We start from the raw sequence: 14,693 nt of genomic DNA, 5'->3' as shown, positions 1-14,693 counted from the left end.
CGAGAACGTGAAAGTGTGCTCAACCTACTCAAAGAAAAAGCGTGCACAGGCACTAACAGTGTTCCGTGAAACTTCCTGTTAAAGAAGTGTAAACGCGCTTTAAAACCAAAGAAGTTCGTGTTGATCCATTCAGCGAGCTGAAGTGCGACTTCACCGGACGGGTGCTCTCGTCCGGAATGTGATCGCTCTCGTAGACGGAAGAATGAGCCCAAACGGTGATGCGTCTCTGAAAGTGGTGCTAGCATTTCTACAGGTCACTCAGTATGCAGTCAGTGAAACATGTCCTCACAATACGTTGGAGCGTAATCCGACGCCTCGGCGCCGCGCAGAAAGCTGCTGAAAGCGAACGCGTACACAAGCATGACGGCAGCGCTGTGTGGGGTGCTCACCTCTTTGCGTATTCCTGGGAAGACGATGACGAAGGCTATGAAGAGCGTGGAGAAGCACACGTAGATGAGGATATTCCGCAAGTCCTCGGTGACCGCGGTCCGGTTGGCGTAAGCGTAGAGCGTCGGTCCGCCTTCGGTGCGGAAGGCGTCGAACCATCCCTTGAGCATGGCGGCGGGCTCCCCGCGGGAGGGACACGCGCACTCACACACACAGCTGCGACCAGAGGCGCGGGCGAGCAGACTGCTGCGGAGGGGGCCCCGGCGGACGCCGCTCGGCCGCCAAGGTCGCCGTCCTCGGGAAGGAAAGGGAGCGAGGCAGCCCAGCCCGGGATGAGCCTCCTCCCGAAGGCTCCGTCCAGCGGTCGCAGCAGGCAGGAGCTCACCACTCGGGGTCCCGGCGGAGCCTCATCATGTGCCCTCCGGTGAGTGGCGCGCGCGGGCCCACACAGCGACAGCGAAAAAGCGAAAGTGCCCGGAACCGGCTCCGGCGGCGACTGACTGAGCAGCGCGCCGCGGACGGCAGCTTCCGGCGGCCGCCGCTGTGCCGGCACGCTCCCCGCCGAGCGGGGCGCGTGGCCTACTCCCGCGCGGGTCCCCCCCGCCGGCAAGGCCCCGCCCCGCGCAACTGCTGCCGCCGCCACCGCGCCCCGACGTGCCACCGGACCCCGCCGAGTGCTCCCGGCTGCCCCCGACCTGCCGCGCTGCTGGTGTCAAGCCTGCCGGCTCTGACAGCGGCCTACAATGCCCGCTCGGCGGCTGACTCACCAGCCGCCTGTTCTCGGGTTCGTCGTGACCTGGCGATACTTGGCTGCCTCGTGTCTCGCGGCGCATCAGTGCTCAAGTCACGGACCGCGGACCGTGACCTCTGATGTAACGAAGGAGCGCACTGAGGCCACTGAGCCTCCTCGACTTTTTGCGCTTTTGCGCCTTACACTGCTTGTCCTGCCATTCTTCGAAGTACTACACGGGTCCTTTTCCAAAGAGATATGCAAGTAAAGCGTAGACATTTCACGACACCTACCGGCCGCAATACCACAGGCTGATGATCATCGACACAATGTTTGTCCTCAGAGAGGGCTGCACCAGCGGTGTGACTGCAGCTTCCAACCAAACAAGGTTGTCACAACTGGTCCCAGTCTGATTTTGTCGGTCGATTAGGCTGCCAGATCAGGCAACACTGTTTTAGCCAAAGTGCATATAAGGTTGGGAATGATCACCCTCACGAGGTATGAAATACTGCTTCCCGGGATTACAGTAGTATCATTACCGATGTTGAACACAGAGCATAGACCTGGTATGTCGGGCTGGTACGCATAGCTTCCGACACAGAGGTATTATATTTATAGGTACTGTACGTCCACCTATAGGCACTATAGGTGTATGGCGCTACCTATCAGGTCGGGCCAGTACCAGGGGCAGCAAGCAATTTCATGAGCAGCGGGCCGGTTGGCCATTGCGCCAGCAGTCTACGAGCACGCAGGAGCGCTCAAGTGTACGCGGGAATTCTTGATGTCTCTGAGTGTGGCGGTGCTCCTATTCGGTTCCTTCGCGCTTATCTAGCGCTTGTCAGTATGACCGGCCAGATAGGCGCGAGTATTGATGATTAACATCTTCTAATTAATTTAATTTAACCGCTCAAGACCTACGAATTTTCTTTTCGGCATTAGCAACGTTGTGCTTTTTTTTAGACAAATATTTAGTCGTTCTCCTGGGAATATTAAGATATTGGAATCCTATACTTTCCGCACAAAAACAACGAGAATTCTCTTGAATTCATGCAAAGGAACGCAAAACAAAATCAACATGGGTTGAAAGGGCAGGCTCAGTCTGGAAGCCCTCTTGACAAGTCCTCATGTCGGAACATTGGCCATAGGACGACGCTCCCCCTCGAGCCTTGTTCATTTTGCTTGGTCACCAAGATCCTCGGTGGATCCTCAAGGAAAACAGTTAATTTATCTTCCACACACAGAGAAGGTTTGATTCTCCTACAATCATTATGGTTTAAAATCAAATCATGCTGTTATCAGTACGGCGCGATAGCTAAAACAGATTTTCTTTTTCCATGAAATCTTTCGAAAGCTGTATATATTCCAGTAGCTAATTTTATTCGACCTATAACTATAAGCGAACGCAAAACAGTAGGGAACATAATATGAAACCAATTTTAGATCAACCATCCCTGATAAAATTTTCTTCCTGAATCGTTTGTTGAAAGTTTTAATTTCAACAGAGCGCTCGAAGAACATTTCCTTGGTTATGTTAAGTTGTGTCATGCTTTTTTCTATTTCTTCTTCTCACTCAGTTCTGCTGTGTGTGTTATTTTTATTTTAATGGGAAGCAGTAAAAACCCCCAATCTCGGATCTCGCCGATGTTTGTCAGATACCTTTGACAGGTGGAAACCTGCCCAGCGAGATTTATAGCCAACTATAAAAAACACTTCATGGCAAAACACTCTATGGCCACTAGTGGGTTTGGAACCTGCGGCAGTGCGAACAAAGAGCTTCGCTCGCCACTACATCAAACCACTACTAAAATCCGCAATGCCAGATTTTGCAGGTATTTGTCTTCCCGAAGCCTCTCTCTGTGGACATGAGGTTGCTAGACCTGGGTACCACAATCCCCAGTGGTGGTAGCACCTGCCATAGCAGGGCAGTGGCGCACCGCGTAACGGCTCCACCACTGCACAAGGAGGGGTATGATGACTCCCAGGGATCTATGAATGTTAAGCAGAAAAATGCCAATTAAGCACATATGGGCATTAACCTATTAACTATTGTATCATACCCTTAAGGTAGAGCGCGGGCAGCGGGCCGCGGTACGGCGGCGACTGCCTTCACGAAGTTAGCGCGTTGGTCAGAAGAGGTGCGGTGGCTTCGCGGTGACGTTGAGCTGCGTGGCGTCGGGTTACATCCCGCCACAGTGCGCGACGACTGCGTTCACAAAGTGAGCGGGCGGGCTTGAGCCTTCTCACACGTAAGCAGTCGTAAGGGTCATTGCCAGCGTTTTTTTTTTCGTATATGTGAACTCATGGTTCAGCTCGGCTTGCTTTAAATGTTTCGTATACGGATGCCCTGGCAGACAAGGACCGAACAGCACTGTGAGGCTTGGAATTCAAAGCGCATTGCTGTACAGGGCGAGGAACAGTACTCGAAGTATGCGGAGATCAGGAATGAGCCGGACCAGCTCCACGTCGACGTCAAAAGCGAAGGGCAATGTTTTCTCGTTAGCGCGCCGAAGCGGAAGTCGGCGTTTTCGCTGTCAGTTTAGCGCAGCCAAGGCGATGCTTGGCGAGCGAATACCTCTGAGCCGGATGCATGTCAGCCGCATTTTTTCCTTCTTTCTCCGCGAGACGCCAGCTACGCTTTTTTCGTTCATTCGAGGAGAGCGGCAGTATTAAAGGCGCGCAATTTCATAAGTTCGGCACGAACGCATCTCCCTCGGGCACTGACAGCGAGGAAGTAGCGCCGCTGAAGGCTGATGGTGGATGTCGGAATAGATCCAACCAAGTAAAGTACTGGGCTTCTCCGAACGCACCTGCATACCCTAGAGCAGAGAATGGACAGATCCCATTATGCGCGCTGCTTATATTTAATTTTTCTTCCGGCATGTTAGGTGTATAACGTTAAGAGATGGGAAGCGGGCGGAGTGGGTGAGAGAACAAACGCGGGTTAATGATATCCTAGCCGAAATCAAGAGGAAGAAATGGGCTTGGGCAGGGCATGCAATCCGAAGGCAAGATAACCGCTGGTCCTTAAGGGTAACGGAGTGGATTCCAAGAGAAGACAAGCGTAGCAAGGGGCGGCAGAAAGTTAGGTGGGCGGATGAGATTAAGAAATTTGCGGGAATACGGTGGCTGCAACTGGCGAAGGACAGGGTTAAATGGAGAGACATGGGAGAGGTTTTTGCCCTGCATTGGGCGCAGTCAGGCTGATGCTGATGATGATCATCATGACGACCACCCCTGCCTTACCACATAATGTTCAGACATGTGATTACAAGGTGAAAATGGCGACTATAGCCGCCTTGTGGTTAATTTCCGCGAGTATACCTCGTTGTTGGTGTACAGGCAGCGCAAGACCAACGGCGGACTGCAGTTACGCGCAGTGCTGTTACAAAAATGACCCGAACTCATCAGGATTGCTGGGTTTGGAATATGGGCATTACATGGAACTGCGTTTGCCAGTGAAAATCCTGGCAAGCGCCATCCACCGCTATGTTTCCCGCTAAGTGTAGAGAGTCGGCGCAGTTCACTCATGACCCCGAATATTCGTGTTCCCAAGGGTGTGCTTAACTTCAGGAAAAGCTTCCTGTCTACGCTTTGTCCCAGAGGCCCAAGAGGATTAGCAGAGATAAACGACGGCCATATGAGCTTCAGCGCTCGTTCACGCAGAACGATGCGTTCATGCAGCGTGAGCACAACCGGGAAAAATGCTCGATACCTCCCGTCTCAAATCCGCTTGCACGATTTGCATCGTTTCTATGCAGGAGGTTAGCCAGGCTCGAGCACGCTGACTGCACTGAAAAGGGTTATTTAGACGTTCAACGTGAGAGGTCAACATGGACATCAGTGTAGGTATTCACTAACTAGAGTTAAGGAGTAACACTCGCTGTTAAATGTTAAAGCGGTTAACGATTACTAACTTCATGATGCTAAGTTCGCTGCTAACTCTCATGGGAGGTCATTTCTGTAGTGTAGAAGAAGGATGCTCTCAGCGAGCCTGAAAGTGCAGGTGTACTATAGATGACGCTCGTAAACAAAGGAAAAAAATCCGTGGACACCCACCAGAACACAGACGCGGGACATATAGGAACGGGTGGCAGGGGAGGGGTGACCCCCACTACCCAAGCGAGACATTTTGCACACAAAACAGCGATGATGATTATGAATTATTACGCAAGGAACTCTAGAGTCCCGTGTACTGTACGATATCAGTGCACGTTAAAGAACCCGGGAGGCTGAAATTTCCGGAGCCGTCCACTACCGCGACCCCCATAGCCTGAGTATTTTTGGGACGTTAAACCCCATCATGAGAGGGAAATAACTAGAAGAATAACAATGGGGTGGAGCGCATATAGCAGATTCTCTCAGATCATGATTGGTAGCTTACCAATATCCCTGAAGAGAAAAGTATACAACAGCTGCATCCTACCGGTACTCACCTATGGGGCAGAAACGTGGAGGCTAACAAAGAGGGTTCAGCTTAAGTTAAGAACAACGCAGCGAGCTATGGAAAGGAAAATGATAGGTGTAACGTTAAGAGATCGGAAGAGGGCGGAGTGAGTGAGGGAACAAACGCGGGTTAATGACATCTTAGTTGAAATCAAGAAGAAGAAATGGGCTTGGGCAGGGCATGTAATGCGAAGGCAAGATAACCGCTGGTCCTTAAGGGTAACGGAGTGGATTCCAAGAGAAAGCAAACGCAGCAGGGGACGGCAGAAAGTTAGGTGGTCGGATGAGATTAAGAAGTTTGCGGGGATACAGTGGCGGCAAGTGACAAAGGAAAGGGTTAATTGGAGAGACATGGGAGAGGCCTTAGCCCTGCAGTGGGTGTAGTCAGGCTGATGATGATGATGATGATGAAACCCCATAGAACAACCAATCAGCAGCTATGGCCAAAGAGTGCCTTGGCGTAAGGTTTCTACAACCAAGGTGGGGTGAAAGGTCCCATTTTCCAAGCATTTCACCCCAGGCAAGCCGAGCAGCAGGCCAAGTTTGAGCCCATTGTATCACCGGTGGGTACCCAACTTCAGTGGAGCCGCCGCGGTGGCTGAGTGGTTATGCGTTCGGCTGCTTTCCCGAAAGACGCTGGTCCGATCGGTGTCGCGGAGGCCGCATTTCGATGGAGGCGAAATGGTAGAGGCCCGTGTGCTGTGCGATGACCCCTATAAACAAAAACTGACGTCAGTGGGGATCGAGCCCTGTATCACCCGCATATGAGGCAGATTCTTAAACCGGACCGCTACGGTATCGCAGGAAAACGACAATGAACCCCAATTTTTTCCAGGAAAAATTTCTAAGCAAAATAGAAACTGCCACCCCCCCCCCCCCACCCCCTCCCCCCTTACGGTCCGCCTCATCCAAGAGTGACTCTCTAATGCGCCCCTGCCAGAATATCCTCATTTAGTGAGCGGCCAGAGCCTTTAGCTTTATTTTAGAGCTTTTGTTTAGTCGTTCACATCGAAAAGGCCGGTAAAACGAACGAGTAAATTTCTCGCACACACACAAAAAAAACAACACTTTCGTACACTCATCAAACATTTCTGTTTGAAGCGGTTAGTGGCCGCGCAGGTCAAAGTGAGTTTGATGCTCGTGGGAATGGCGCATCAGTTCTGCAGACGCTTAGTTTGTGAATAACCGAGTTGAAGCGGGGACGTGCACACGCTTAAGTACGCTCCTGGCGCTCGCTTGAGGTTACGGTTCAAATTAAAGCGGAAAAAAGCCAATTTTATAATTTTGGAGCACCCGGAATTAATGTTAGTGGAGTTTCACCCGGAAAAAAAAAAGAGAGAACTGCACAAAGGACTCCACACGAAACAGCTCTATTACTATGGGGGCCTCGACAAGTTACCTTAGAATAAAACTTTTGCGGAAAAGCGTTTTGCCTCAGGGATTGTTGGTGCCTAATTTCAATCTGCGCATGCAACATGGGTTGCATGCGCTTCGATCACCTTGAAGAAATAATTTGTCGTGAGCATTTCACACCTTCTCATACCATCAACATGAACGAGACCGGCGTGCAGACTGTCCATAATCTTTCGAAAGTTAGTGCATCGAAGGGAAAAACAGCTGTTTCGGGAGTAACAAGTGGTGAAATGGTATAAATGGTTACTGTAGTATGTTGCACAAGTGCAACTGGGTTTGTCCTTTCGCCTGTGGTAGGTTTCGCATGAAAGCAGGTTCGGCCCTCTCTGACGACACAAGCTCCTCCTGGGACATTCCAGCGTGTCTGTGACAAAGGCTCGATCAGAGAAAAAATTTCGACCGCTTTTTAGAGCACTTTATGGAACACGTCCACTGCAGCCGTGAATACAAGGTGATGTTAGTTTTGGATGTATGTTGCAGCCACACAAAGAACTTGGACGCAATTAAATAAGCGAGAGCTAATGAAATATTCATGCTCTCTCCCCCGCAGCACATAACGCACAACGCAGCCCTTGGATGCGAGTTTTTTTCTGTTCGTTCAAGGGCGCATACAACTCCTGCCGCGAGTGGGTGGTTACTCACCCAGGAGTGCGGATTACATTGGAAAATATCGGGGAGTTGGTGAAGAAAGCATTTGAAAGAGCGGCATGCGCAACCGACATCACTGTCGGATTGCGGAAATGCGGCATCTGGCCATTCAGCCGGGAGATAACTGACTATCCAGAATTTTTATGACACAGCTAGAACAACGAATGCCGTTCAACAAGACTGAGAAAATGAAGATCTGTCTACAGGCGACACCTCTTTCAGCTCTTTCAGTGATGAGAAGGCTGCTGGGGCGACATTGGAGTTTCGAGAACTCTGTCCTGTGCCTAAGCATACGGCTCCGAAAGAACGAAAAAGGAAGTGCGTGGAAGGCACGGTTCTCACTTCGCCCCCCACAACGACAGAGTGCACTTCTCGAAGGAAGCGAAAAGAAGAAAGACTATAACTCCTTTAAAGACAACGCTGAAGAGCAAGAAGAATAGCTCTGCCACAAAAAACAAAGAATGCGGCAACTAATGGTGGTAATTCAAAACGCTCGCGTACCCAAGCTGCACGCAAAGCGAAAGAGTGGAGCTGCTTAGTTTTGGCGGCCTATGGAAGGAAGCAACTCCAGGATCTCACAGGATGCGGTATTGTTGTGTTGGTGCCCACGGAGTGAACTGTGTGAATTTGTTGCAAATAAGGCGTATTTTAGTTTAGTTTTTAAGGGTGTCTCATTTTGCCCCACACCCTGACGCATTTCGCCTCAGAGGTTGGGGCATAATGCGACATTTTCAAGTTTTCAAAATCGTAATATTTTGGAATACTGTTACGAAGCAGATGACGAAGAAGCGGGCTGTGGCGCGGGACGGAGCACTCGGGCTAGGCACGCAGGCATTAAAATCATATTTCGTCGATCATCATGTCGCTCTCTTCCTTGGCTTGCCACCACGTAACATTTGGTGTGAGGGGCGGGGTTCATCGTCATCCTGGTCCCTGGAGCACCGCCGCCTTCTGCTAGCCTTGGTCGTCGGCCTAGGAGACATGGACTCCGCCGCCCGGCTCGCCCCAGCTCTACTTCACCAGAACTGACCAGTTCCTTGGCTTGCCACCACGTATCAATATTCCGCTGCAGCTTCGCTTTTGAAATTTACTGTGCGGGAGGTCAGAAAGGTGCCATATAATGCTGCAAAATTTGTTTTTGTGTACCTATGAAAAATAAAATAAAAGAACTGCAACTTGCAAATTTGTGTCCTGTTTTGCCCCGCTAACATGAGAACCATGCCGGGCGCTGATGCTGTTACCACGAATACAGAGATACCCTTCTGAGAAATTAGCTCTAACCGGCAATTGAAGTTGTCGCATGTCTGCATGGTGACATCCAAAAAGGCGCATTCGAAGGAAAAACTGCTGTCACTTCGGCAGTTATTGCGTAAGGACTGTCGCTGTGTTGTCCAGAACCAGGAACCAAAAGAGCTCAAACTGAAGCTTCTGTGCCTTCCAGAACGCTTGGATGACGCCTTCTAAAGTGAGGAATTCGAAATTTATGGGAAGGTGACATTTACTTCAAGAGAAAACTGGAAAGTCGTGGACATTGAGCAAATGAGAATGCTAAGCCGTGATGGCACTATGGCATGAAGGGGTCGACGTGCACGGCGCTCCACATCACCTTGCCGTGTGCAGCGTGAAGAGCCACGTCCTTATCCCTGGATGACCACTTCTCTGTGTTCGCAGCAACCAAGTTGGACTACTCGTCGCTCGATCCTGTCGTATCCGCGCTGCGAGGATAAGCCGGCGCTTCGGTTACACTGCGAAGGAGTGTGTGGTGACTAGGGCCCGGAAATTTAGGCAAAAAAACCCGAAACAGGCAGGCATCTAGGTTTGGTTTGGTTTATTAGGGTTTAACGTCCCGAAGCAACTCAGGCTATGAGAGACGCCGTAGTGAAGGGCTCCGGAATTTTCGACCACCTGGGGTTCTTTAACGTGCACTGACATTGCACCGCACACGGGCCTCTAGAATTTTGCCTTAATCGAAATTCAGCCGCCGCGGCTGGGATCGAACCCGCGTCTTTCGGGTCAGCGGCCGAGCGCCGTAACCACTGAGCCACCGAGGCGGGGCCGCAGGCATCAAGGCTCTAACATACATTTAAATAGGCACTATAAAGCAAAAAGAGGTGCTATATATGATACTCTTTCTTTATTAGCACAATATTACAATTAGTACAATTCAATATTCAATTCAATATTAGTACAATTCAAACACGCCACAATAAAGCACATTGTCAGGTTTTCGAACATGAAGCTCCTTCGATTTTCGCTAAACATAGCTTTGTACTTTGAAAAGCTTCTTTCGACGTCACATGAAGTTAGTGGCGCGAACCTTAAACATGAGAGTTCATAGTGGCTTAGGCCTTCAGGTGATGTGGCTGTATCGTCTTCGCGTAAGCTGTCACTGATTTGGGAAATTTTTTCTAGGCCTCTATTTTTTTTACCAATTGTTGCATCTTCGTAGTAGCAGTAGCGTAATTTCCTTCCAGTCCCCGAAATGCTGCTTTTACTTCTTCCACTGCCTTCTATGACTCGTCTTATTAGAGTGCAGCCTTTTCCAACTTTGTCATTCTTTCCTTTGATGTTGAGAAGTTTACACTAATGTATGTCAGGTCTGCTTCCAAACTCGCCTCTTCGAACATAGCTTTCATTGCACACGCAGCGTCATCCTTGATTTCCTCAAATACAGATTTGACCGCCTCAAAGTGCCGTGCATAGTATACTGCTGCGTTTATCCATGTTCCCCCTTCAGTAAAAATAGGCTTTGGGCGGCAGAGGAATTCCAGGTGCTGCGGCACGGAAAAGAGAAATTTTTGACGGAGGTTTTTTAGAAGCACCTGTTTTGTACTAGCAACTAACGTGTCCACTTGGGGAAAAGAGAGCCGGACAAATTCGGCGACACGATGCATTGCATGAACAACGCAGGTCAGGTTAACCATATTGTATAAAAGCGTCAGCCCCTTTCCTGCATTGCATATGTAGGATGATCCATCCGTCACGAACAAAGTATCTTCTCATACTGAATATTTCCCGGCCATGGAAACTCCAGAGATTAAGTGAAAAAAAAAAAAAAACGGGCTATCGTTGAATGGTTCACGTTTTCAAGAAAGTCTGCATTGAGCAGGAGTGTCGTCCGGCTTTCTCTGGGCTGAATGTTCCCAAGATGAAGTTGGCCACATACTATCCGCTAGCGTCCTTGTTTTCGTTGACGGACACCCAAAAGTAGTTGTCTCAAATTTCATCTCTAATTTTGCCGAGAGTATCCTCGTAGCACCCTTTCACATATCTCTTACGAAACGTTGATTCATATACAACATGCTGCTTGGTGTACTTTTCCGGAAAGCTCCGAAGATCACTGTTCGTTAGTTTCCCCAACGGGATATCTGCCGCCAAAAATACTTCACACAACTCTTTGGCACACTTTGCTGTCGAGCAACCGCTGAAAGTCTCTGCCAGTAGGAACTGCGATGGCCCCTCTTTCGTTCGCTTCAGGTTTCCAACATGCTTGTTGGTAGCGACGTGTTGCGCTACATGGCATCTCTTCTCACTTGATACTGAAGTTTCGCACGCTTTGAAGAAAAGCACAGTGTCGTCGGCAGTTGGCAAACATCTCCAAACTGCGGAACCCACTGCCTGCAACGAGCGCCTCTCGAGAGCCTCTTTTCTTTCGGCATGTCAATACGAAATTAAATCGACAGCGCTGACTAAGCAAAGGTTGTGAGCCCGCTCAAGTCAGTATCGCGTGTTCTAGTAGTGGCAGGCAAAGAAGTGGCCATTCTCTGCGGAGGGGTTGGCGGCCGAGAGCTGACCAAGTGACGAGCGAGCAGTAAGCGCGAGTGCGCTAGTCTTGCGCACGTCGGACCCGGAGGGCGCGTCTCCAGGATTCTGGCACTCTCTCCCTTTCCTCAATGTGGTAGTCGTGTTTGATGTGTAGCCGGTCCAAGAGGCGGTGACCGGACAGGGTCTGTGCAAGACGCGTGTATTGGTTGACTAAGTGGGCTTCTCATTGCCCCCGGAATGTGTTCATCACGCCCAAGGCCTGAAGTCTCTGGTTGGATGTGGCGACCGGGACGTCGAGAGCCCGCTTGATGAATTTCCGGTGGATGACCTCCAGTTGGTCATCATCGTGTTTGCGCAGGTGCAAGCCGGGGGTTGAGTAGAGGATTCTACTCCTTACGAAAGCATGGGCAAGCCGCAATGCATCCTTGCTTCGTAATCCGCCCCGCTTGTTGGAGACCCGGCGGACCATGCTGTCCACCTGGTCTCCCACCGTGCGAAGTTTGGGCGGATGGTGTCGACCCTGCGCTGGTGATGTATTAAGATCTCCTTGGCCTCCCGGATCGGACCCGAGGGGAGACTGATGCGAAGCGGAGTTGAGTCCCGTGGGGAGGGACGTACGTGCACAAATTCTGATTTAGCTGAGACGCACTGGAGTCCGCAGTAGGCCGCGTAATCATCGACTAGGGTCACCGCTACGTGCAGGCAGGATTCCATGTGGCCCAGGTTACCTTGCGTGGGCCAGATTGTAATATCATCCGCATAAAGAGCGTGATGTATCCCGGCAAAGAAGACAATTTGGAGGGAAGATGAAGCTTTGCCAAATTGAAGAGGAGGGGAGACAGGACCGCGCCTTGATGTGTTCCCCTCGAGCTGATGTTGTATGGCCCGTGTTCCGCATCTTGTATGCGTATGTAGGCTTGACGGTCTGTAAGAAATTGTCTTATGTAATGGAATGTTTTGTGGCCACATTTGGCGTTACTGAGGTGGCCCAGGATTACTTCGGGCTTGACGCTGTCGAGTGCGCCTTAAAGATCCAAAGCCAGCACCACCTTGTCGTTGTGGAGACATTCTGCAGGATCTAAGATGTCGTGGTGGAGCTGCAGAAGTATATCCTGTGCTGACTTGCGAGGGCGAAAACCGAACATGGTGTCTGCGAAAATGTGCTGTGCTTCGAGAAAATCGGAGAGTCTGCCGCGCACCATCGTCTCCATTAGCTTGCCGACACAATACGTGAGGGAGATGGGGCGAAGGTTCTCCACATCAATAGGTTTGCCGCCTTCGGGATGAAGGTCACGACAGCCGACTTCCAGTCGAGAGGGAGAGGAGTCTCTCCGTCCCCAATGCTAATCAAACAATCTGGCCCTTACACTCGTACACATCCCCGATTACTACAAGGAGTAGCACCGGCACTACCCGGCCCCTTGTAAGAGACTGGATCGCGCTGAGGAGCGCCTCCTCATCAAAATTCTCAGTAACAGTGTACTGTGCCCGGCGGTGCTTACTCATTTCAACACATCCTTTGATGGCGCATGCCAGTTCTATGGGGAGGTGGCTGACACCATCCACGTGGTTTGGGCGTGTCGATCAAACCCATCTATCACCCCCCCAACCCCAGCCCCACCAGAAAGGACTGAGAGACGGCCTTGCTCGGATGTCAAGTCCTAAAGACCCAAAATGCTTTAGTTCAACGGACGCGGGCGGCGTTGCTTGCCAATGGGGCCTCGGAATAGGGGCTCCACCTATTATTGTGAGGGGAAAGGGCATGGTCGTCCGGAGGGGGGGGGGGGGGGGGGGCAAGGGGGGGCGGCTGCACCCCTTGGAAAATCACTCACTCGAACCGTGAGTGATGGCCGCATGCCAGGGGCGGTGGTGCGCTCAGCCAAAAGGGTAAAAGCAGCCCCGCTTCCACGCTTTGGGCCACATCTGCGAAATGCCACGTCCGGGCACGCACTTTTACACCGTTTTCAAACCCCACCATCGGCAGCTCTGTTGAAGGGCGACCTATTGCAGACATACAGCGGCACTGGCGAGCATGTGTTTCGAGCCGTCTTGAGATGGGTGTCTGTTTCTTTGATCTCTAGACAGATAGCGACACGGAGGCAGACAGTGCACAGGGCATCTTGTTTTCGCCTTCGTTACGCCGGCCACCGATGAACTCTTCAGGAGGGAAGGACAAATCAGCCGTGTCCACCCCCGCTTTGTCGGGCTGCTCAGGAGCAAGCGGGCGATGAGTTGGCGCCGCCGCTCGCTGTCTCCTCCGATCCACGGGAGAGCGCCGTTCGGTAGAAGCGCCGCTTTCAGAATCTTAGGGAAAGGGGATTAGCTGCTTTTGTTCACGGCGACGCAGTATCTAGAGGGGCCCACACCAGCGTTCCTTGCGTCTTCTCCCAAAACCAGCGCCTTTGGTCAACGCAGCCCGATGGCGCCTGCCTGGCTCGCCTGTCACTTCTGGCTGGGTCTCACAATAGCGCCCATGTACTGTGCGATGTCAGTGCATGGTAAACAGACCCAGGTGGTCGACATTATCCGGATCTCTGTACTACTCCGTCCCTCATAGCCTAAGTCGTTTTGGGGTTCTGAACCCCATAAAAACACACAAAACAAATTTTACGACCGGAGTGGCGAGTGTCCCTTCCCCTCGGAAGTCGCGCGGAAGTAAGCCTTTGCACGTGTGCGCGCCTCTGTGTTTGCGTTTCGGTGTTTTTAGTGGCCGGTTGTCAACGAAGCTGAGAACAACCAAGACAGCGGACGAGAAAACGACGAGCTGTGAGCAGTGTGTGTGCGGTTGCTCGACTGTGCGGATGCGCGAGCAAGATGGAGCGAGGTGTATGAACCTGCGAGCGTGCATTTATCTCCTAAATAAGTTTTCGTTGTATATATAGTCATCTTTTGTTTTCAGTGTACGCGTTAAACCGTTTTTCCAATCAATGTGTGTGATGAGTGTGCACGGAGAGCGTGTAATGAAGCACAGAAATGAATTTATCACCCGTGTAATCACGCAATTCGCCCAGAAAAATCCGAGGCGCCTACAGTTCCTGTTCAAGGAAGACTGACTGAGTGACTGTAGTTTCGTGTTTGTGAACATACTCTACTGTGTGCTGGTCATGAATCCGGGTGAACTGAGAACCCGTATGCAGCAAGACTGAGCACTCTTCTCCACGAAGTGACAGTATCTTTTTGCATTTTTTATTAATTTTGATTGTTTCTTCGTTGATAAACTCCAATGTATCTCTCCTAGTCACGCTTTAATTTGCTGTTTCTAATTTTTATTTCATGTGTGTATTTCACTTATTTTTATATATATATA

At 50.8% G+C, this 14,693-nt stretch overlaps 1 protein-coding gene across 1 annotated transcript in view; it reads right to left on the bottom strand.

Moving 5' to 3' along the window:
- Window positions 1-916, bottom strand: part of LOC149344787 (dual oxidase maturation factor 1-like) — a 243,493-nt gene extending 242,577 nt beyond the window's left edge. The window contains exon 1 of the mRNA XM_089546390.1: window positions 390-916. Coding sequence (XP_089402516.1) covers window positions 390-557 — 168 coding nt within the window. The 5' untranslated portion in view covers window positions 558-916. The remainder of the gene's footprint in view (window positions 1-389) is intronic.
- Window positions 917-14,693: the final 13,777 nt, after the last annotated feature.

The sequence above is a fragment of the Amblyomma mixtum genome, chromosome 5, assembly GCF_055824585.1.
Source record: "Amblyomma mixtum isolate Tamu chromosome 5, ASM5582458v1, whole genome shotgun sequence".
Lineage (NCBI taxonomy): Eukaryota > Metazoa > Arthropoda > Arachnida > Ixodida > Ixodidae > Amblyomma > Amblyomma mixtum.
Note: the sequence above shows the minus strand (reverse complement) of the source record. Positions and strands in the feature narration are given on the sequence as shown.